General features: G+C 41.1%; 1 protein-coding gene across 2 annotated transcripts; it reads right to left on the minus strand.

The window, feature by feature from the left end:
• Positions 1-24,210, minus strand: camk2a (calcium/calmodulin-dependent protein kinase II alpha). Of its 2 annotated transcripts, none has more exons than XM_069716775.1 (18): positions 23,839-24,210; positions 22,366-22,460; positions 17,325-17,384; positions 13,880-13,934; positions 13,143-13,208; positions 12,810-12,882; positions 12,095-12,197; positions 11,565-11,648; positions 11,265-11,359; positions 10,637-10,759; positions 10,453-10,536; positions 9,670-9,712; positions 8,113-8,153; positions 7,448-7,496; positions 7,239-7,314; positions 6,959-7,053; positions 6,636-6,864; positions 1-6,207 (listed from the first exon to the last, which is right to left on the minus strand). In XM_069716775.1, the coding sequence occupies exons 1-18, from the start codon at positions 23,898-23,900 to the stop codon at positions 6,204-6,206; spliced, it is 1,437 nt and encodes a 478-aa protein (XP_069572876.1). In that variant the 5' UTR covers positions 23,901-24,210; the 3' UTR covers positions 1-6,203. The 2 variants fall into 2 exon arrangements, with proteins under 2 accessions (XP_069572876.1, XP_069572887.1); XM_069716786.1 differs by having other exon boundaries at positions 6,626-6,864.
• Positions 24,211-25,031: the final 821 nt, after the last annotated feature.

Consider the following 25,031-nt stretch of genomic DNA (forward strand, 5'->3'; position numbering starts at 1 on the left):
CAGCGTTTGAACACCTCAGTTTATTTACAGAAACACTTTGAACACGATGCAGAAGAAGAAGAAATTACTCCAAAAACTACAAAAGAAAAAGATTAAAAACACACACTCGCTCTCTCTCTCACACACACACACACACACACACACACACACACACCCACACACACAGTTACACACTGAGCATGCAGCATTAGTCCAGTTAATATAGTACAGTACAATATCCATCATAGTAGAAAAAGATGAGTGGATGGGAAGGAGCAGATTATTGATCACTGATTATTCATTCGGCAGAAGATAAAAACTGTGGGCGGGAAACAGTGAGGACAGAGTCTCTGTGACCTTTGACCTTTGGATTTAACTTTTTTTTTTTTTTTACAGAGAAATAGATTAAAACAATTTTTTTTTTTTAAATTGAAATATCCACAAGTTTAAACACAAATTTGTACTTATCGATGGATATTTTACTCATTTATAATCTCTTTTTTTGAAAATTGTTTCCATTTCTGGAAGGACGATCCAAAGATCAAACAATGTAAAAGCCCGTGAGCAGGTTCAAACACAGATTCAGACCGGACCTTTAATAAAATAATAAAAAAAAATTTAAAAAAAGAAAATACATTCGATTATATTAAACTAAAATACCCCAAAAATTTGTATGGACTTTGGTTGGTCGATGAGGTCGTGTCTGACTTGATATTTCTGGAAATGGTTGTGGGTTTAATGACTTGAAGGCCAGATTATTTCCCTTGATTACACGCGTATTAAATACACGGAGGTTTTCAAAACTGTTTTAGACGAAAGGGCAGTATTTTAAAATAGGATTCAGCGTAAAGAAAGGTTTTAAAACAATAGTCATACCATAAAATGTACAAAAAGTACAACTGAATAGTTTAAAGTCTGAAGTACAATTTCGAATATTCAGAGTTTTTTGTTCTATTCTCTGATATTGTAGATTTTGATTGGTACATGAGGTCATGTGAACGTTTCCGTGGGAAATTAGCCCGAGAATTTCAGCAGAAATACATAAATGTCGAGAGAAGGTTGTGAAACAACACAACGTACGGACATCAATCACAAAGAAAACGTGACAAATAAATGGCATCAGTTTAGTTTCAGGCGTCTAAGATGACCTCATTCTGCTCCTGTAGGGGAAATAAATCCGTCCTCCTGTTTCCCGTCACGTCGATAAGAAAACTCAGTGCTGCAGGTGAGGCTTGAAAACAGAAACTCCCGACCTGTCCGAGTCTTTAGCATCAAACCAAAGTAGCTGCTGCTAAAGAGTCAGAAAACCAGATCAGGAGACAAAACATTCTCATCGTCTTTTTGATCCAACAACGACGGCAAAGTGTCGTCGACTTGGAAGTCGCTGCTTTGCATTCGTTGAGCATGAAAACACAGGAAAAACATCACAGCGCCTGTCCATAAGGAATAACATGTGAAATCTACTTCATGATGACTTCTTCAGTTTCAAGCATAAACACCAAAATAGTTATAAAAAAAAAGAAAAAAAAGAAAAAGAAAAGACATCTCTGGATATTTGCAGGAACCGTTTTTTCATCCCTGATGCTCAAAGATTTCCACCAACAATAAATACTTTCAAGTGTCGTAAAAGGTCAAAGTGGAGGTGTTCCTTTAGAAAACACAAACTAGTCTATTGTAGAAAACAGGCGTTCATTCTGGAGGCGCCATTTGGAGTCCCGATGCTGGTCACGCTGCAGTCGGGTGAAAATGTATTGACGAGGAGGCTGAACAGGATTATCAGTAAAAATTTGTGTTTGGAGTGTGATTTTTCGGGAAAATTCCCTATTTTTGAAGCTCAGGATGATTTGTATCCCCAAAGAAACCAGAGAAACTGAAAGGAAACACGAGAAAAACCTTTCAGCGAGTAGAGAAATCCATCGAGTCGGATCGAAGCGCTGATAAGAACAGTTTAAAATCAGATCTCCTTCTGACTGTGGTGTCAGCTGCAGATGAGATTTTATTTTCTGTTGAATGTTGTGATTCAACGTCTTTATTTTATGGTAGTAAAGAGTAATATATCATCATTTTTTAAAGGAACCTTCAATCCAAACAGGATTCCAGAGTCCTGCAGAAGCGGCAGAGCTCTTGAACTCGATGATGCAAATAATAAATATAACACAATTTTTTTTTTTTATAAATCTGGGTTAGAAATATTACCAAAAGGTTCAACTGAACGAGGTTTAGTAATTTTTTGCGATTTTCCAAATGCCATTTTCTGCATCGCTTCCTGTGTCAGTTAGGTTTGGTCTGTGGGTGTGGGACTTTGAGACTGTATGGCAAACAGGTGAGCACCAGTACAAGCCCCGCCCCCAGTGTTGGCCCCGCCCTCCTGGTTTAGCGATGACAAAGTAGCTTGTCTGGTCGATGAAAAGTCAACCAGATGTAACCACCCGTCGACGTCTCACTCGATTATTCAGCCTCCATTTAGTCTCTGAATATTTCCTAAACCGGGACGCCAAATGGCACCGAGATGTCAAGTAAAATAAAGGGCAGCAGCGCTGTGGCAAACACATTCAGCAGTTGCTAAGGGAACTCGTGTCACACTCTATAATGCATATCATACTAACAAAAATAATAAAGCTATTAATACACAATGTTTTCTCTACGGGGTGATTCACACAACGCCAGCACTGGTAGTCTGATTCAAACATTAAAAAGCTTTTCAATATACAAACGCGATATATTGAGAATAATAATATCATCATCATAGTAAGAATCTGATTGTACAAAGTTCTACATTCTCTCGACGGTAAAAAGCTGCTTAAAGCCTCTGAGACAAAACACAACGGGTCCAAAAGTCGCAGAATATCAAAGGCAGCACCGCTGGCCTTTCGTTAGCTCTCGGCCAGCTGACACAATTGCTCCCAGTCAGGAATGCTAACAAAAGCTAACAAAGTGTGCGACGAGTCGCCGGAGAAGCGGGAAAAACAGCCCGACCAGCCGCGAACGGCAAAAACACAGCAGAGGCTGAAGCCGAAACACAGAACACGAAGTCAAGTCCAGCATGCAGTTAATCACAGAATCTGTACAGAAAGTAAACACCATCACCGATGAGGAAGAAATACAAGCTCTCCGTGCAGAACTCCAGTCAAAAATCCAACGATTTTAAAATGCCGCCCGAACCACAAAACCTCACATCTCCTGAAATCCAAAATGTACCAATAAAACTGATGAATACAGCGACTCTGAGTGTTTAACTTCACAATCCAGGGTGCAATTTCTATTTTGAATCAGAATGTTTAAAAAAAAAAAAATTAGAGTTTTTAGATTTTAATGGCTCCAAACAACAACAACAAAAACAACAACAAATCCCCAACAGAGATATGAGGTTTCACACAGCGACCGATACGAAAGGATTTCAGATTGTCCTGCAGTACGGAGTCCAAGAAGAGTCAAAAAGCACAAAAATAAATCATCATGAATTTAAAAGATTAAATTAATTTACTGGCGTTTTTAAAACTTGAAGTGATTTCTTTTTTTTCTCGGCACAGGCTTTAATCTTCCTTTAATCCCTCCCCCCCTTTTTTTTTTCTTCTAAACATGAAGATATTTAACTTCCAACATTATTAAGTGGATAATTCTATTTAAAATGACAATGTGATGCCTCACTGGCAACTAAAGTTTATATTTAAAGATCATATCCTACTCAAATGTCCAGCTATTAATGAAACTCCTTTAATATCCTGTTTTTAAGGATGAAGATCCAGAAATAAATAATGATTTGTAAGTTTTTGTTTCTCACCATCACTGACAATATTTTTGATATATATATAAAATAAAATAAAAAAATCGATTTGAATTAAATTACATTCATTTAAAAGTCATCAGTGATGTTTGCCGCTTCTGGGACTCCGTACTTTGTTGTGATTGATGGCCTTTGTGCGCCCGGTGACAGATGACGAGTGACGGTGTCGGTGAATCTGATTGGCCGTCCGAGCATCACTGCGACTCCCGTTTTGCTTTGTGCAGCATCAATCCAGAACTTCAAAAGTTCTCAAAACAATAAAGAGTCAGTTTTGTAAATCCTGGCGCCATTTTGGATCCCCACGAAAACAGCCCAGCGATCATGTTCGCGAGGGTCCAAACCTGAAACAACTCACATTCACATACATTCTCTGATTTTGTTGCAGCGCATGTTTAAATAAATACACGTATTGCTTATAAATGTAATTATCATCACACGTTAGAGACATTTTGATAGTTTACATTTAAATTAATGAAGATTAAAGGTGTTATTATATGTCTTCTATTTCTAAAGTAGATACTAAAACAAAATCAGGGAGTGTAATTTGCTCATTCTCGTGTTTTACTCCTTCATTCATTGCCGAGCTACTTATTCCTTCCTTCCTTTATTCTTTCCCCTCTCGTGTCTTTCTTTCTTTCTTTCTTCCTTCCTTCCTTCCTTCCTTCCTTCCTTCCTTCCTTCCTTCCTTCCTTCCTTCCTTCCTTCCTTCCTTCCCTGCTTCCTCCTTCCTGTCACAGGAACCTGGCTGCTTCGAAATCTAAAAACATTTTTGGAAATTCGGTCCGAACAATAAAGTTTCTTCTGCTAAAGAAGCCCGAGTTGAGTGCAGGCGGCGGACAGACAACTCGTTAAGGTACCTCGTTAAGGTCTTCCTCGTTAGGGCACCTGGCTGGGGGAGGGGCGAGGGGAGGGGCGTTGGCGGCTGATCTGAATGCAGGTGTGGCTGTTTGGTGGAAGATCGCAGGTGGAAGCTTTTGGAGCTCTCCGAGCCCGATGGAAGATGCGAGATGAGCGTCGTACGTCACACCTCACTGTTGTTTCCGTTAAATATTCTGTTTACTCGGTTGTATAATAGAGATACAGAGAATAAGAGCTTCAGCTGCTGATCGGTTTTTAGGCAAAATGGACTGAAGATCACAACTTAATTCTCTTAAAATAGAAGTTTTATTTTGTGGTTCTCGTGCTTTTTATTTATATATATATATTTAAAAAAAATACTTGAGACGAAGTAACTCAACAATGAAATTTGTCTTAAACACTAATTTACTTCAAATTTTCTATTTTCTGTTTTAGATTTTTCTGGGAAATTATGTATTTTAGAGACCACGGAGGAGTTTACAGTTAAGAATCAACATAATATTAGCGTTTAACTGAATACTTTCAGTTTAAATATATTGAAATTGAAAAAAAAATTGTGGTTATTATTGTTCCTCAGACAGAAATCCTGGTTCCTGTTCTGGTTGTGATCTTGAGATAACCGGTCTAAAAAACTATAAGTGATCACTGCGACTCTTAAACTCTGTATATAATATTATAATAATGTTTTTTTATTATTTAGTTTGCTACTCCGGATGAATATGACTCTGAGGTGGAAATCTTGTATCTCCCTTAAAAGACTAGAAAGCAGCGATCTTATAGTCTACTTATTATCATTATTTACACAGGATATCATGTCATTTTTCAGTTATGCAATGACCTCAGGCTGACGACTGTTTATAAACTAATATGAGTGAATTCACAAGCTTTAATTAACAAGTTCAAGCTTTTCTAATTAAGAAAGTAGTAACTAAAGGTGGAGGTGAAGAACTACACATCTATTGACAAAGAAAACGTTTCTACTTCTACACACGTTCAATTAAAACACATGCTGTAAATCAGACAGTGTTTTTTTTTGTGTTTTTTTGTGTTTTTTTTGATGGAGCTAGGCTAACACTATCCCCTTGCTGCCAGTGTTTGTGCTAAGCTAGGCTAACCAGATTCCAGAGAGAATTTCCTGAAAACACTAATGTCACATGTTTAGTCCACAGGGGGCGCTATAGTGTTCAGTGCTGTTAAACGACTTCCTGAACCTGCAGAGGAAGTTGAGAAATATTGGAGATACAAGGTTTCCAAACATTATTACAATCTGTGCTGTGCAGCTAATCTACACCGGAAGAGCTGATTAGATAATCCAAACGAGCTGAGTGGAGGGAGCTGATTGGCTGAGCGATTGATTGATTGATTGATTGATTGATTGATTGATTGATTGATTGATTGATTGATTCGGTTCACTACTGGACAAGTTGGAGTGAAGCTTTCTGGCCCCGTCGCCTCCTCATACATTTTGCTTTTCTCAAACCTCTCAAACAAAATCCGAAATGGTCGGTGTCAGACCAATCCGTCAGAATCAATCTGTTGTCAAGGCGATGGCGGCCCGTCAAAGACCCGCCCACACTGGGAGTTAGCTGGAGAAAAAGAAAAGAAAAAAAAAATTTAAGGTTAAAGTTTCTTTATCTAACAAGTTCTTTATTAGTTTAGAAATCGGACATGTTGCCACGCCTCCTTCTTCTCGACCCCGTCTGCAGCAGCGCCCCCTGGTGTGTGGAGGCCGGCTTTACAGTGTGATTCCGCGTAAAACAAATCGCTCAATCAACCAAATCTAAAGTTTGCGTCATAGAAATGTCAGAAAAATTAACACCTTACGAGTTTCATATCGGTTAAATTAGAAGTTTATAAGTGATGCTGTTGTGTTTTAATTAATGAAAGTATTATACCGACAATAACTAATTGATCCTGTGTAAAGTTGAAAGTTTTATGAAGCTTGTTGTAATGCAGGTTTTTTTCCCAGTCCCCCTGAACCCACCGTAACAGTTGACTGTTCACCTGCTCTTACTTGCTGAGCGTGGAGGCGGAGCCTGAGCGGTGGAAGTGCACGATCTGCCACTTCCCGTCGCGGCGGTGCCACACCCTGGTCTCCTCTGATTGGGCGGTGCGAGGCGTCCCGTTGGCGTCGATGTACTGCGTCACTCTGATGTAAGCGATGCAGGCGGCCTCGTCCCCGACCAGGTGGATGTGCGGGTTCAGGATGGTGGTGTGGACCGGTTTACTGTTCTTGGACCATACTGGGGACAGAGACAGACAGTTAGCAGGTGTCAGCTCCTCTCTTTAAGAACTTTTAAAACACCACGAGGCAGCAGGAAGTCCGATTTGGCTCACAGTTTTCAAAATAAAAGCGGTGAAAGTCCAGGCCTTCGACCAGATTCCCCAACGCCTCGGGCTCGAACGCCGTCACGGCCGGGTCGCACATTTTACTGAGGGGGACACAAAAAAAAAACCAAAAAAAAAAACCCACCTTCAAACAGACTTTACTTCGCAGACTTTCAGAATAAGAGCCAGATTACTATCACAGAGCTTTTTCTGATTACAGTCTAAAGGGGGGACTTTCACAATAAGAGTCTCATTAGGGAGATGATTGGGGACAAAGAGGGTAACATACGTGTAGCTCTCGAAATCTCCGTTGCTGATCGCCTCGATAAGCTGCTCAGTGACTTTAATGATGTCCTGTTTCCTCACTGACAGACGGACAGACAGACAGACAGACAGGCAGGCAGACAGGCAGGACGACAGGAAGTAGGTGATTGCGGTGTCAACATCGTATCTTAGCGTCTCAGCTCTTAAGATTACTGAGGATGTGACTGTTTTCACCTCTGGTATCTTCATCCTCTATGGTGGTGTTTGTGCTTTCAGACGATTCCTGAAACAACAACAACAACAACAACAGCAACAACAACGACATGATCATCACAACAACGTTGCTTCTCTTGTTCATTTGTACAATGTAGACTTTATTATTAGTAGCCTGTATGAACATTGAATTACAGGTTTCTAACATATATGATGGATTTGATTCATGTATTTATTTTATTTATTTATTTATCTCTCCTGCCGATCTGCTGTAATGCCCCCCCCCTCCCCGACAAGGATTCAATAAAGTATTATCTTTGTGCAGCTGTAATCAGATCTCAGTGTTTATGAATGTGTTGGTTAACAGCTGTAACTGACACACATCACGGAGGCTGAAACACAGCGAATAACAGCACACTAAAATGTTAAATATGTCTTTTCTAAGTAAGCCGAAGTGAGAACATTAAAAAAAAAAGCTCCTTTTATCTCTTTACAGCGGCTGTGTGGTTTGTCGCAAACCAATTATTACATGTTTGTTTACCGATATTACAGGATAAACAAGTAAAGTTAAAGTAAAGTCATGGATTTCTTTTTTTTTTTTTGTATTTAGCATTTCAAATACAAATATACATTTAACAAGACTAAAAGATATCAGCCAGTCGTACGACTCCCGATGACATCATTACCTTGACTCCATCGGCCTTCTTGTTGCTTCCGCTTTTTCCTCCTGAACGAGGGAGGAGAATAAGGAGAGAAAGAAGCAGCAGAGTCAGAAAGAAAGGAACGAGCGCAGAGAAGAGGAGAGAAGGAATCATACTGACAACCGCCGCCTGCGTGCCCTTCAGCAAACCGTCTGTCTGCTGCTGTTCACGGAGTCAACGAACAGGAAGTGCTTCAAAAATAGGTAGAAATGTGAACATCAGCAGTAAAATGTCCTGAGACAGAAAACCAAAAATGTGAAGAAGAAAAGTCCAGTGAAAGAGAGAGTCACGTGTTTAAATGAAAAAAAAAAAATACTCCACAAACAGCATGTCAAAGAAATAAAAATTAATATATTAATTTATATATACACAGTGTTAAATCTGGGGTGCAGCCTCCTGCTTTGATTCTCCTTCTCGCTGCTGCAGGCGACGGACGGACGGACGGACGGACGGAGGGAGTTCCCGGCGTGACTTGTGGGTCACTCACAGAGAGCTGAGGCCAAATTTAGGATCAACTTGAGATAGTTGGAAAGCAGAAACGCTGCACACATTCCTGACCGTTCACAACCAACAGATGCATCTGACAACACTTTGTCATCTCTGCTCCTGTCCTCCGTCTGAACCGAGACCGGGAAACAAAACGGCCCGAAGACTCTGTCCAGGGCAGACCGACACGAAAAAGTCCTAACATCATTTCATAATACTTTACTGCTGTTTTTGGTATTCCTGATAATTTATGCTTTTATTCCAGCACATTTCAGAGTATCAACTGCACTACGCTCACTTTAACAATGATCTTCGGAGATCTTTCCGTCATACAAAGACAAATTCAGCTCTCAAAATTATTACCAATTTATAAACTACAAATTTGTGAAATTGGAAGATTTATCTAAGTTGAAACAAAGTTTTTTTTTTTTCGAGAAATATTTTTTTGCATTGATGAGTTTCAACCTCGCAAACACACAACAGTTTTTTTTTAATTTTTTTTTATTTACTGGCCGAACAGGAGGATGTGGGCGGGGCTAACTGGGAAAACACTTCGGAGCATGTGCAGTAGAACCTCTTTGGCTTATGCTCTACACACTAACAGCATTTATTCTGATGAAGCGAGCGACCGCCACCTTTTAATCCTGGTCTCTCTAGTACCGGATTGGATTCTGGTTCCGGTGTGTCGGTCCAGAGTCTCAGTATGAACCCAGCCTGAGTGTGTCGGTGGCTTCGCCGCTATCTTTAGACCTGTGGATCCTCAGTGTGTTTGAAACTTTACAACAGCTGCACGCACACGCACACTCACACTCACACACACACACACACACACACAGCTAACCTGTTAATTGTGTCTAAGCTGGCAGCTGACTCGTGGGTTTCTCTGTTTAACCTTCTGCTACCGAAACACAAACCTGCGGGTCAAAGGTCATGTGGCTCCCCGACAACCAACAGGAAAACAGTTCACCTGGAGAGAGGTGTGAATCTGAAAAAAACAAAACACATGACCTCTGACCTCGGGGAGAGGGGGGAGGGGGGAGGAGCTGCGGGTCTTACCGGAGAAATTTCTGGTGGCCAACATGGTGGTGAGAATGGCTCCCTGAAGAGACGAAGGATGGGGCGGTGGGTGGGGAAGAAAGGGAGGAAGAAAATGTGAAGTATATCCTACAGCAGACACATTTATGCCTTTTACATTTCATGTATTTAAAGTAAGAAACCACATTAAAAAAATTAAAAAAAAACAGGCAACATTCACGTGAACCACATTTAATAATATGTTTTGAGCAGTAAAGACCGGAAACGGTTAAACTGCTGTTAAATATGAACTCATGCTGTGAATATGCTGGAGGCTGGCGCTGGTATGATTCATTAGTCAACTGAAAAAGGATCAGCTGGCAGTAATGTGTTTTTTTTGTGTCATTTTTTTTAAGTAAAAGTCGAGCACCAACTCAAATATGAATATTTACTCGTTTCTTGTTTTTCAGACAACAATAGACATCTGAATGTATTTAATTGGGTTTCCGGGGACAACGATGCAATTTTTTTGATTGTTTCTGATGAGAACAAATGAATGAATCACAAATGAAACTTCTTGTCAGACATATTGATAATGAAAAAAATGTGTTGGTGGCAGACTGACGTCTAAGTGACACAGAAAAAACACACACAACAACAACAAAAAAACTTCAAAGAGACACAACCAGGAAAAGTGAAGGTGCACTGAGGCTGCTCACACCGAGCATTGATCTGATTCGGGTGGTTTTCTTCATGAAGTTCACTGATTAATAAAAACGATTATTTTTCGAACACACGCTCACTTTACTTTGAAAAACTTCCCACCTTGAGTTTCCTCCTGGCGTTGAACTTCTTCAGACACTCGACCGTCTCCTGTCTGTGCATACAGGACGCCACCGTGGAGCGATGCTGGGAGGAAGAGGAAACACCGTCATCATCATCATCATCATCATCATCATCATCATATACAGCATATAACAGCGAGGGAGGTGAAGGTCAGGAGTCTCACAGAGATCCAGGGGTGTTTGAGCGCCTCAGAAGCTGTGATCCGTTTGGCCGGATTGATGGTCAACATCTTATTAATGAGGTCTTTGGCTTCAGGAGTCACTGTGTCCCACTCTGGAGAAGGAAACTAGGAGGCGAGGACACAAGGAGAGGAGACAAAGAGATGTTTAAATGACCACAAATACAGAAAGTCACTATGACTGTAAAGTAATTTTCCTTTTATTGACAACATGTGGACTTTTTGTCAGTCCGTCACACATGCCAGGAGAGGAGACCAGGAGATAACTGGAGGTTAAAGAGACAAGAAAAGAGATGAAGCGAGGAGGAACGACGAAGAGACGAGGAAATTAAGCAAAGGGGAAAAAGAAGGTAGCAAGGAAAGGAGATAAGAGTCAAATAAGGACACAAAGAGGAAGCGAGGAAAGAGTATGAAGACTAGAAAAGGAGGTGAGAGGAAAAGGAAAGAGAGATGTGAGGAGAGAAGGACAGAAGGAGACAAACGAAGGAAGCAAGGAGAACAAAAAGGTCACGAAGAAAGGAGACAAGGAAAGGATGCGAAGAGGGAACAGAAGAAGCTACAGGGTTCGGGTCATGTGATGTCATGTTGAGCCGTGTTGAGTCATGTGACCTACGTCATAAGCTCCAGCTTTGATCTGCTGGTAGAGACGATGTTGATCTTCATCCCAGAACGGAGGATAGCCGACCAATAAGATGTAGAGAATCACACCTGAGGGAGAGAGACAGATATAAAACACCTAAAAAGGAAAAGAAACCTGAGAGAGAAAAGCAAACAGCCGAGAGATGTAAAAAAAAATAAAATAAAAAAAAACACCCGAGAGAGAAAATATGCATCACAAGAGAGAGATAAAAATATAAAAGATGAAACACAAGAGCGAGATGAGGAAACAAGGAGTGCAGTGGTGGAAACTGACCGCAGGCCCAGAGGTCGACTGCTTTCCCATATGGGTCCTTCCTCAGGACCTCTGGAGACAGATAACCAGGGGTCCCCGCAAAGCCTGTAAACAAACAAACAAACAAACAAACAAACACACACACACACACACACACACACACACACACACACACACACACACACACACACACACACACACACACACACACACACACACAGAGCGAGAGAGAGCGTTTTACACATCATTTGTGACATTGCAAAACAAACAAACTTACCAAATAAATAAGTTAAGAGAAATATGAGAGCGAATGTCTGTTGCCGTGGTAACGGGTTGCTATGCGGTTACTGCAGTGATCGAGGTGGTTGCTAAGGTGTTAAGTTGCTCTTTTGTGTGATGGAAGTGGCAAAACAAAAGAAAAATAAATAACAATAAGGAAAATGAAATTGATAAAAAAAAAAAAGCAAAAAAAAGCATGAAATAAAGTCGAGAAACACAGTATATTATTATTATTATTATTATTGTTTTTTTTTTTTTAGCATCTATCTCACCGAACCAGGCCTGCTGGTCTCCCTCCACCTCGATGGCGAGGCCGAAGTCCGCCAGTTTCACCGCCGCTCCTTTAGACTTGGAGGCCAAGAGCAGGTTCTCTGGCTGCAGACACAGGACACGTGCTAACTCGCTAACTCGGCCTATTGGTTTACATGTGCATCGCTAACAATGCTAACAGGATTGCGGGACTGTCTCGTGTATTTGTCCAAATACCTGCAGTCCAAACTGAAGACCATTAAAAACAACAACAACAAACTACAAAACACACACCTACTGAAATCATTTATAAAAAATATTGACACTTAATGTATATTCGGGTTCCCATCACTTCCCACAAAACTTCACACTAATTAATACAACTATTACAGTTTTTACAAGACAATGCGTGTTTAAATATTTATAAAATGACCTTCGTCTCACAGTCGCAAACTTCTAATTTCACATATTTGTAGTTTATATATTGATAATAATTCTGAAAGCTGTGTTTGTATGACAGAATATAGTTTCGATAGCGTCGTTTCACATTGAAATGTTATATTTTAATAGTCTGAATTTACTATTAAACAAAAAAAAACAACTTTTGACTGCTAAGAAAATTATTTCCCAGAAGTCATCATCAATTTTGAAATGACTATCTTCCTCCCAACTTCACAATTTAAAGATTTACGTCTTCACAGACACACAGTGAACTCCGACGGAGACGACCGACGGTACCTTCAGGTCCCGGTGGACGACGCCCATCTGATGACAGTGTAGCACCGCCTCCAAAATCTGCTGGATACAGTGGCTGTTGAGAGAGGGGTCAGAGGTCATGCACAAACCTCCCCATCAGTCCGTGTTACATGTGTCTGAGCTCGTGTTCAGACCAGGAGCCACAATTTATTGGACCGAACACCAAACTGTTGCAGCATCAGTGTCTGACTAATATCAGAGACGAAGCAGGAGGAGGAGGAAGAGGAGGAAGAGGAGGAGGAGGAGGAAGGAAAAGCTGCAGTTTCAGCACTTTATAAACACAGAAAAATATAAAATTTGGCTGTAATTTCCTACCTGGCATCAGCTTCACTGTAATATTCTCTGGCTACAATATCTTCAAATAACTCTCCGCCTGTCACACTGAGAGAGACACAAAACGCACGTGAGCCAGCAGCACTGCAGAATCCAAACGTCTTTGAACGCAACACAGTTCGTTTTAATGGTCGTGGTTAAATGTGACTTTGTAGGTGATGCAACGAAACAGGAAATGTCAAATCACAAACATAAATGATCATTTGTTATATTATAATATAATATTTCAACACGTGACATAAAATATCAACGAGTTCTGGCGTAACACGACACAACATAACGTGAAGTCACGTAAATGAAACAATAACGATGTGGGCAGCTTCTCATGACTCAGTGATGTCGCATAAGACACAAAGGTCCACAGATTTATTTATTTTTTCTTCCTGTTGCGCACAAACGGAGCGAAACAGCCGGGCGGATTTTCTGAAGAATTTCAAAAGGCCTCTGTTGCAAATTTCACAAGTTTGACACGCAATTTGATGTGCGCAAGTTTTCGGTCTCAAATATGTACGTACAAAAAAAATGCGCAAAACTCTGATGTTGATCAAAGCTGCAAAACGTGACTTTCTCACTCGTGGAAGTTTTTGCTTCCACCCTGCTCGATTTGCATTATTTTGCTGCTCTCCGTTTGTGGAACAGGAACAGTTTAAAAACTTTATGATCACACCTTAGAATAGAATAGAATAGAATAGAATAGAATAGAATAGAATAGAACTCACAGGTCAAAGATGAGGTAATGATGCGCCTCCTCTGAAATACTGTCATGTAGCCGAACTGAAAGAAAGACAGAGTTGCTGTCATGTGTTATAAAAAGTTGTTATGAACATTTTTTAAATGTGAAGTGACCGATTGAAGCTTTTGAGATCAACGCTGAGCGGGACGATCAAACTCTAACTGTCACTCTCGGCCGAGACACGTGACGGACCAATCGCAGGCTCGCCGTCCTTTGCAACCTGTGTGATGTCATCAAGAGGACGGAGCTAAATATTGTTATTGGGCCGCCATCGGTCAGCAGTATTCAGTCAGTTTGATCAATCAACCGACAGAAAGTTTGAGTCATTGATAGGTTGCAAGATTGCAGGTGATGTACTGGTTTTAATGAAGAGGGAGTTGATCTGTGTTCCACTGAAATACGTTTCTTCCACCGGGTGGCCGGGCTCAGCCTCAGAGGCGGGACGACATCCGGAGGCAGCTCGGAGTAGAACTACCACCCCCACGGAGCCGGGCCAGCTGGTTGGGGCATCTGATTGGGAAGCTTCCTCTCCTGGGTGACTTCCGGTTCTTCATGCACATCCAAGGTTCGGGGGATCGACCCCATAATATATATCTCATCATCTGGCCCTCGGGACGCTTCGGGACATCCAAGGAGGAGCTGGAAAAATGTTGCTGGAAGAAGGACGGCTGGGCTAACTTCAGTCTGCTGTAATCCCCCCCCCCTCTCCCTCCCCTCCACCTACCCCACACACCCCACCCCACCACCCAGCCTAGAATAAGCGCCAGAACATGGACAGATGGTCTTGAGTCTTTTTTTTTCCTGGTTCAGGAATCTCGATTATGAATATCTTTGTAAACCCCTTTTTTGTTGTGTTTTAATGTCAACTTCAGGGAACAATGATTATCAATACTGGAAAAACGAGTCGGTTGTTAACTACGCGTGGACGTCTTCAAACGACACAAAAGAAGGTAAAAATAAAATAAATAAAAGGGAGGCGTCCGACAGGCAGCATCAGTTAGTCGTCCACTGTGATCCACTACAGGAAAGAAAAACCATCAAGAGTCCTGCAGCTGTCAGGTCTGCAACATTCGGGAGTAAAAAGTGTAGTACTGCGAGTACTGCGAGTACTGTGGCGCTTCAGAGTATTTTCACGGTGTGGTAAAAGTACTTTTACTGCAGTAACAGATGTGAAGTCTTTGATGTTTGATGAGTTTGACTGAAGGCGTCTGTTGCTGCACTCTGCAAATATTGTATAATAGGACGTATTATAGCAGAGGAAAGAGAAGCTGCTGCCCACACACACGCACACGCACACACACACACACACACACACACACACACACACACACACACACACACACACACACACACACACAGACATTAAAACCCGCTGCTGTAGTGTGTAGGAGTCTTTCGAGAGAAAAACCTGATTATTTCTTTCTGAGGGTTTTCACACAGGTGTGTGCGTGTGTGTGTGTGTGTGTGTGTGTGTGTGTGTGTGTGTGTGTGTGTGTGTGTGTGTGTGTGTGTGTGTGTGTGTGTGTGTGTGTGTGTGTGTGTGTGTGTGTGTGTGTGTGCATGCGTGTGTGTGTGTGTGTGTAGGAGGATAGATGGTTTTGATGCCTTCACCTATGGACACTGTTGCCTAGCAACACACACATACATACATACACACACACACACACACACACACACACACACACACACACACACACACACACACACACACACACACACACACACACACAGAGTTATGTAACACTCTTCATATCTGTAGAGCATCACCTGCCCACACAGCGCTCTGATTGGATGCTCAGTTCAGCTGCAGCCTGCTGATTGGCCGGTTTGGTCGACGTGAGGTCATATTTGAACATCAGACTGATTCTGGTTTTATTTGTTTCCACATTACTGAAGACTCAGTTTGTTTTTGGTGATTTTTTTTTTTTTTTTCAAATATTTCTGCTGATACACAAACTTGAAATGATTCACAGATAGTGTCGGCTCATGTGGGTGGGTGGTGGGTGGGGGTGCGGGGGGCAGTCTCTAGTTTATCTCTTCGCAGAGATTAGTTTGCTGTTAAACGTTTCTCCAGAACCGCCTCTCGAAACATTTGACATATACCGATGAGTTCCTCGTCATCAAACCATCTGTTGATGATAAATCCCACATTTATCCGAGCTTAAAATGAGGCATCGAGTTAGTCAGTATACGCCTTTTTCTGTCTCTAAATCCATACAGAGAGGACCGCAATACCTCAACAGCTCCCCAAAAAAACTCCACTTTTAACATGGTTCATGTGTAAAAATGCCTAATTGGGTTTTTATGATTTTATTCTATTGCACCATTGAGTTTCCCATCTGGGATTGACGAAGCCTTATCTCATACCGTTTTGTAAACTGCGTCAAACACAGTAGTTACTCAATGACATCAGTCTCGTGCAAATGAAGACATGACATCATCCAGCGACTTTTCTCGAAGGCTTCAGTTGCTTCCTCGGTTTTAAAACGTTGCAGTTTTATTCAGAGAAGAAAACGTGCTTCTTCCACGTTCAGAGACTCAGAGCGACTCGGAGGCTGATGAATGACTCAGAGCGACGGAATGTTCTGCAGGTAATATTTCTGTACTTTCACAAGTACAATGATGAATGCCGACTCTCACAGCCACAGAGTGTTTGCACTGTGTGAGTCTGTACCTGTGCTTCGGTAAAAAAAAAAAAAAAAAAAAAAAAAGGGTTTCAATAATCCCTTCCAGCTGTGTTTTAAAGCAGCTGATCAAAGATCAATGTGTAGGAGGGGAAAAAAAAAAAATCTCTGCCCTCTGTCGTCTCCACGGTGATAATGTCTCCTCAATAATTAGACATTAATTACAACACTTGGGTTACCGTTGGCAACGCCACCCACGAACAGGTCCATACATCATCATCATCATCATCATCACAACCAACTTCAACACCACCATCGCCACCACCGTCATGACATCATCATCACCATGGAAATGGTAGAACGAGAGTATTAGAAGTAGTAGTAGTGGTACTAGCATTAGAAGTAGTTATAGTAGTAGTAGTAGTATTAGCGGCAGTATTCGTTTAAGCAGTAGTAGAAAAAGTAGAACAAGTAGAATTGAAGATGCCTGATATTGGAGGGCCACGAAGGAAGAAAGCATGCTGGGAAATCACAAATTGTTTGTCCAATGAGCTTCCTCCTTGTCATTTGTGATATGTCAATCTCTACACGGCGGCCAATCACAATTATGTAACGCTGCAGACACACAAACACACTTTGAAAATGACCCTGGCCCATTGAGTTAGATTAGCAGCAGCAAAGGGAGTCGCAGCAAAGGAAGCTGTCATAACAGTTCTAACAGCAGCAGTTGTAGTAACTTTAGCAGTACTAGTATTTGCAGTAGTACCTGCAGTACACGTAGTATGTAGTATAGGTAGTGTTACTCACCGATGTTGGGGTGTTTCAGTAATCGACAGATTCGAGCTTCGCGGTCCAACTTCTGATGATCTGAAAACACGCAGGAACACAGAGGCGCATGTTACCGATCAGAACTATTGATCCTCCGGGCCTAAAACTCTGACGTCCGATTGGACGTCTCAACCGTTAATCATTATCAGGGATAATAACAGAGAAGCAGACAGACAGGGAACAGTTAATGGGGAATGAACAACGTCTTTTTATCTTCCACAAAGGGTTTTACCATTTTCACCTCTCGATCACCCGTTTACATGAACATTCACACACCAACGGGGGCGGAGCCCCCAGTGGGGGCGGAGCCACCAAGTGAGGTGTTCACCAGCCATGTGGACAGGAGATCCACCATCTGAGCTACAGCTGATCACTTAGCGGTAAATACATTTTTTCATAAACCAAAAACATGATTTTCTAACTAATTATTTTGTGAACATATTTGGAGAATTACAGGGTCTGGATTTTTTTAAATTTTGGAAATCGTGACAGACGGATGTTACAGGAGTTGGCGGCGGTGTTGCATGATTTTGGTTGACCTTTTCTCTTTAATGTTGCAGGGAAAACTGATCAAAGATAGTTGTTATAATTAGGTTTCCAGCTGTGAAAAGCTGGTGTGTGTTCCTGTCGGGTGTCTGCAGGTGATCTAACAACAAGAAGTTATTTTTTACTGCCAGAGTCATAACTCAGTCAAATCTCATATCACAGGTATTAAACGTGTATATTTTGATTCATTGTGATTCCACTTCCAGTGGCAGCTGTCTGTACGTCTGTTATAGATTATAGACAGATAATTCTGCTAGTAAGTTTTCCAAAATGTGAACAAATGAAAGCTAACAAAAAAAAAAATAGGCTTAAGTCCACTGCACTGAATCGTATGAAATATGTCATGTCCTGTTGCCAGCAGAGGGCGCTGTGACTATGACTGAATATTACCATAGAGGTGTCTTCAGGGCTGGACTTTTATCAAAGATGTAAAGTTTGAGGAAGATCGAACAATGTAGGACTAAATTACAGCAACTTGTAGTTTCATGGCGATACGCTCAAAATGGCAGCCATGCCACAGGCACACCGTTCGACGAAAACTAATTCTTTTAGTAAATTTTCATCTCCCAGGTGTTAAGATAGGACAGAGAAAATATCAGGTCGGTACGTCAAAGTCTGTAGCAGGAGTTCGTTAAAATACCACACCTGCGAATCGGCAAAAATGGTGACTAAATTCAAAATGGCGGACTTCAACTTAAGTTGAGGTCATGGTGCCAAAATACTTTTTTATACATCTCGGTGTGATACACGTCCAACGAATTTGGTGCATGTAGGTGAAACTAGGTGCCATTTGGCCACGCCCATTAGCAAAACACACATCAGATGTATCGTCTCAACACGCCGGATGTATGTGCCGCGTTTCGTTAGATTCAAGCATCCTTTGACCTTAAACATGAATAATTAAGGGTATTAAACACGGTCCTGTGTGATTGCGCTTCTGTTGCTCTTCATTTATCAGGAATAATGAGCTCCCTTTACTTCAGCCTCTCTGGTCATCCCTCCAGCAGCGACTGATCTCGGACCAGCCGTCGCTCACTTTCAGCTCAGCGAACCGAAGAGAGCCGGCGAGGTTGACGAGTGTCCGGCAGCCAACGGAGAATCTGCTGAGGAAGGTTTCCAACTGAGCAGCGGCTCTGAAGCACCAAACAGAGACGGGCCGATGAAAAACGGCTTCCACACATCAAACGCTCCGAAATCAGAGTCACATCCAGGAATCCCCGAATCAAAGGGAGATGTTCTGCTTCCTGTCAGAGGCATCGGCAAGCTCTCGATTTTTCTTTTTCAAACAAATAAATGACTTCAAACAAACACACACACACACACACACACACACACACACACACACACACACACACACACACACACACACACACACACACACACACACACACACAGAGAAAGAGACGGAGGCAGACTGCTGCTTCAAAGAACATCTCATTGTGTTCAGATCAGGTGGTGTTTGACTCATAAAGTCTGATGATAAAAAAACAACAAAACTGACTGGAGCTATATATCTATATATATATATATATATATATATATATATATATATATATATATATATATATATAGTATTTCATCTTCCTGTATTTCCTCCAGCTCCAGTCAGTTTTGTTGTATATATATATTATATATATATATATATTGGTTTTTAAATCATACCGACAGATAAAACCAAAATTTTTAACTTGAACCCCCAAAAAAAGACCAAATTGGAGACGTTTACTTGCTTTCTGAGTGCTGCAACGGATCTGATCTGAGGTCAGTCCGACGCCGTTTCCACGTTCAGCAGCTGTTGATAAATCCTGCGTGTACATGCAGCGCTGACGGCAGTGCACGCGTACTAAACTGAGATATCCCCTTAAAACAATTTAAACGTACAGCCCTTGCGAACGGGGACGTTTTCTAAAGAGACTCGAACCGTTTCCAACATGTTTATTTCTGCTGTAAAGACATGTTAACATCATCGGGGGGGTCCAGAAGGGATTGACTCACTTTTAGAGCCAGCCTCAAGTGGCCATTTGAGGAACTGCAGTGTTGGCTTCTGCACACACTCTGGTTGTAAATGTCGTTACCAGAAGAAGAGTTTATATACAGTCTGTGTTTTTTTTTTGCATAAATTAAAAAGCGACTGAGTTAACGAACTCCAGATCAGCTGACGTCGCAGAATCTGGTCTCAGGTGTGAAATCAGCTCGTCGGGTGTCGACGCTGATCAGACGGTTCGATCTCAGAGATGAATGATGAGTTTGACAAACTGCAGGGTCTTCAATTGAAAGTTCAGATGGAGGCTGCAGCAGGAAATGAAATCATGCAGCTGATCACTTGTGTAATTGGTGGCTTGTTGTGGTTGAAAATGTGGAGGAGGCGGTTTGGCTTCTGGACTTCATGAGGGCGTGAAGCAGTTGGCTGTTCTCTCCTGATCTGATTTGATCTATTAATTCATTTATTTTGATGTTATTTTATTTGCTCTCTTTGTTAAAATGAATTTTATCTTGTATAAGTCTGTAAATATTATTATTCTTTATTTTCAAGATTATTTTTAACCTACATTATCTAGTATTTTCATTCGACTAATTTTTATTGTTTTATTTAGTATTTATTTTAGATGTATTTTTGTTAATAATGTTTTAATCTATTTCATCAAATTTTACCGAATTTCCTTTTTGTTCTTTTTCAAAATGGTTTCTCTGGTTTTATTTGATCTAATTTCTTTATGTTTTTATCTTTTATTCTTTGAAATATAGAGTTTGACTTATATGTTATCTATTTGATCAAGTTTTATTGTATTTATATTTGTTCGACTCTTTTTAAGAAGTCTTTTAAAATATTCTTTGATTTTGTTTTACTGTTCGAAGTCTTATGAAATTCACCTGCATAAAACACTCTGAACTGCATTAACCTAAATTAATAAAGTCATTGATTGATCTGCAAGTCCTCTGTAACCGACACACTTTCAGGTTATTATATGTAATAATATCTAAATGTGAAGCAGTTGGTTAAATGGAAATCAATTATCACATTTAAATTTTTTATATAACGAGTCTTTCTTCGAGCAAAGATGCCAAATATTTGCTTTTCCTGCTACTTCGGTGTGAAGATGTTCAGACTGTTTTGTGTTATATATATATATATTTTTAAAGGATTACGGGAAACTGATGGAGGTTTTCTCACGATCGTTTGACATGTTACATTAGATATATTGGATCCGGTGTGTGACGACAGATTTGTGAAATAGTTGCAATAAACGTGAGTTCAGCTGCTTTTTCATCACGTTCGTTATGTAACTTTGTGGACGAGGCTGCAGAGACGTTACAGCAGCAGTTCGTCCTGCGGTCCAACTAAAGTGAATGAGATGGAGATGACACACACACACACACACACACACACACACACACACACATACTTCTTTGTCAACTTTACAGGGTGTTGCTAAGCAACCGAAGGAAATCTCAAAACCAGAATAGTGATATGGAAAAAAAAAAAAAAAAAATCAACAGAAACGGAGTGAGAGATCCACAGCTTCACTGTTTCTCTCAGTTTTATCTTCGTGTTCGAATGTGTGGGAGGGAGGGGGAGGAAGACGGGGAGGGGGGGGGAGGAAGACGGGGAGGGGGAGGGAGAAGGGGGGGGGACTCGTTTCCACCCAATGAAGTACAAATTTCGATGAAATTAAGCAAAAGACAACGTATTTAACGCCCTTCCCGTGCTCTTATATGAATACCAAGTTGCCCAGATCAACAGCAGGTGGCGCTGATTCTCATTAAACCGCTGCGGATGAAGAGTTGACGTCATTCAAAGAGCTCCCGTTGAAGTTTAAACGGTGAAAAAATAAAGAACGTACGACGAAGCTTCGTCATCGCGCCGCGGGGATTTTTCGTACGTTATCATCTTATCGACTCCTGCTTTGAAAACGTTTCCGCATCAAAACTTTTAGAGACGAACTGGATGGAAAAAACGCGACCGGAGACACGAAATGAGCACAAACTAAACAAACGCGCGGTTTCTAATGAGTCCTTTCACACTTTAACTCCCGTTTAATCCGTAGAATCAGCAGATAAACGTGCAATAATAGATTTTAATGTAGCTGTAATCAGATTGGTTACTATAAAAGACTAAAAAGCTTGAAAAGATTTTGTCGGTTGGACTTTTCCGGTCTTCAAGTGATTGAGCGAGTCGGTGCTTCTGCAGATGAGGAGAAGGAAGAAACTACTGTTTGAACTGTGAAGCGTCGAGCTTTTAAAACGAGGCCGACGTCATTCAGGGAGCGCAGCGGCAGCTTTAATAAAGGACGCCGGGGGGGCCTCGCGCGTTATTAAACTGCGGCGGTCGTTGTGTGCATTCTTGTGTTTGCGGTGCAGATATCAGCCGAGCGGGTTTCAGCCTTTTAAATGAAACGCGTCCAACGCATCCGATAACGCGAGCGAGGTGTCAAGACTCGTGCTTCGGCGTCGCGGTCCTCCTTCAGGTCCTCACCTCTGGCAGAAAGCTTCTTGGTGTTGATGATCTTGGCAGCGTACTCCTGACCCGACAGGACCTTCACGCAGCGCCGCACGATGGAAAACGCTCCCCTGGAAAACACAGCAGGAGGAACCGATCAGCTGGACCATGTTTTCAACGTGTTTCTGCAGATATCGGTACAGTTGCAGCTGCTCTTCCTCCTTCAGTAACTTAAACACTACTAGATTTTACTGCTAATACACATTAAATACTACTGCGACTGCTTTTATGCTACTCCTACTCTCACTTTAAAAAAACAAACAAACATAGTTCCAGGAATGGGAGTGAGTTAGGATATCTGCTGCTCAGGGTTCGACAGATGTGTTTTTTTCAGTCTGCCTCATTTTTTTTTTTATCAATGAGAGGATCAATAACTGTGATATTGACGGTGAAATATAAACGATGATTCTTTTCATGGGTGGAAGTGAAACTGTAGTTTCTGCAGAAAAGCTTTCTGTGTTTCTTATGAAAGCTGCATTCTGCCACCCACCATCACATTATGTAAGAGACTTGGCATTATGTGTGTGTGTGTGTGTGTGTGTGTGTGTGTGTGTGTGTGTGTGTGTGTGTGTGTGTGTGTGTGTGTGTGTGTGTGTGTGTGTGTGTGTGTGCGTGTGTGTGCGTGTGTGTGTGGGCGGTGAGTGGGACGGGGTCAGAAAGGTGTTACACTCATCCCTCCATCCATCGATGCATTTATTCAGCCGTCTGTTTGATCAGCGACTGATCAGCGAGACAATCAATAATCTATAAATCATTAAACTTGATCAAAGTCACAGATATTAATAAACATTTTCCGGGCCTCCTACTAATTACCATTCAGTCATTGTTTTACTATGATTAACAATGACAGCACATATGTAGCTGCAACACTATAAAATATGAACTGCAATTTATACTGAAATAAATAAATCCATAAAGTTTTACCAAAACGCTCATCGAATGTTAGAAATTTAAAATAACTATAAAAGCGTAAAACCTGTTAATGTATTGCTTTATAACTAATATAATAATAATGTAATGTAGAAAATATGACTGGATTATAAATTGTGATATGTTGGAGTGACATAATTGATTATGATGATAAAACTGCAAACCTTGTCAATCCACCTGTATGATATCAGTATAAAATTATATTAATGATAAATATCATAAATAATTGGACAAATAATAGAAAATTATTTTCAAAAATGATTAGGTATTTAGCATACAGCAAAAACGATAAAGAAAATATTAATTTGCGAATTGTTATATTAATTCATACAAACCTAATAATTAAAAACTAATACATGTCATAAGTACAACTGTAAATAATCAATAATTATAGTACTGAATATTGGACTCATATATAAAAACTAAACTAACTAAATAAACAGTACAGTACTTTATAGTGATGAAGATGAAGATGTAGATGAAAATGAAGATGAAGATGATGATGATGATGATACTCACTTGCCCAGCTCCTCGTACAGCTGATACTCTTCAGTGAAACGAGTGCAGATGACCGTTGCCATGGTGACCCGGCGGGGCGAGGGTCAGGGGGCTCCCTGTCGTCTTCCTCTGAGGATGGTGATGATGATGATGATGATGATGAAGGCCAAGAGTTAGAGCCGTCTGTTTTTCTGTCTGTCGGAGGGATGGAGGAGAGAACTCAGAAAGAGGAAGAAGAAGAAGCAGCAGCTGAGACGGAGAGAGAGTTTGTCTCTGGACGGAGGAGAGGAGGAGGAGGAGGAGGAGGAGGAGGAAGATGGAGGGATGATGGAGAGAGCAGTGAGGAAGAGCTCCGTCTCTCCGTCTCTCCGTCCTGATCTGTGGCTCAGCGAGAGGGAGAGTGAGAGAGTGACGCTTTGAGGCGCTCACCCTGCCCGCCCACTCCCCCGTCAGCCAATCAGAGGCCAGGACTCAGACACACACACACACACACACACACACACACACACACACACACACACACACACACACACACAGTTACCAGCGTCGTCATGGTAACTGAATCCCCGTCTGAGCTGAAAGTAAAGAAACACTGCCGGCTCTGAAAGAGTATCAAAAACTGCAGTACAACTACTGATACTGCAAATAGTCGTACAGCTAATACTACGACTGATACTGCAAATATTACTATTGATACCGCAAATATTACTGCTGCAATTACAACTACTGAAACTGCAAACACCACAACTAACACTCCAAATACTGCTGTGAATACAACTACCTCAGATATTACTACTGAGACGGGTAATATTACTACTTCTAATACTACAACTAATACTGTTACTGTAAATATTACTACTGCTTCAATATTTCTGCAAATACTGCTACTAACACTCCAAATACTACCGTGAATATTGCTACTTGAAATACGACTGCTGACATTGCTAATACTGCAAATCCTACTGCAAATATTACTACTGCTCACACCACTGATGATGGTGCAAATACTACTTTTGATACACCCAATACTACTCCAGACACTCCAAATACTACCGTGGATATAAGTACTTTAAATACTGATCCAGCAAACACGAGTACTGCTCATGTTACCGGTGATGCTGCTAATACTGCAAGCCAAGTATTATACTGCAAATACTACTACTGCTAACACTACTAATGCTGCAAACAAGACTGCTGCTAATACTGTATACGCC

Source organism: Brachyistius frenatus, unplaced genomic scaffold (genome assembly GCF_029030835.1).
Source record: "Brachyistius frenatus isolate BFR_SWC_R1_liver_20210118 unplaced genomic scaffold, ASM2903083v1 Contig_5, whole genome shotgun sequence".
NCBI classification, from domain to species: domain Eukaryota; kingdom Metazoa; phylum Chordata; class Actinopteri; family Embiotocidae; genus Brachyistius; species Brachyistius frenatus.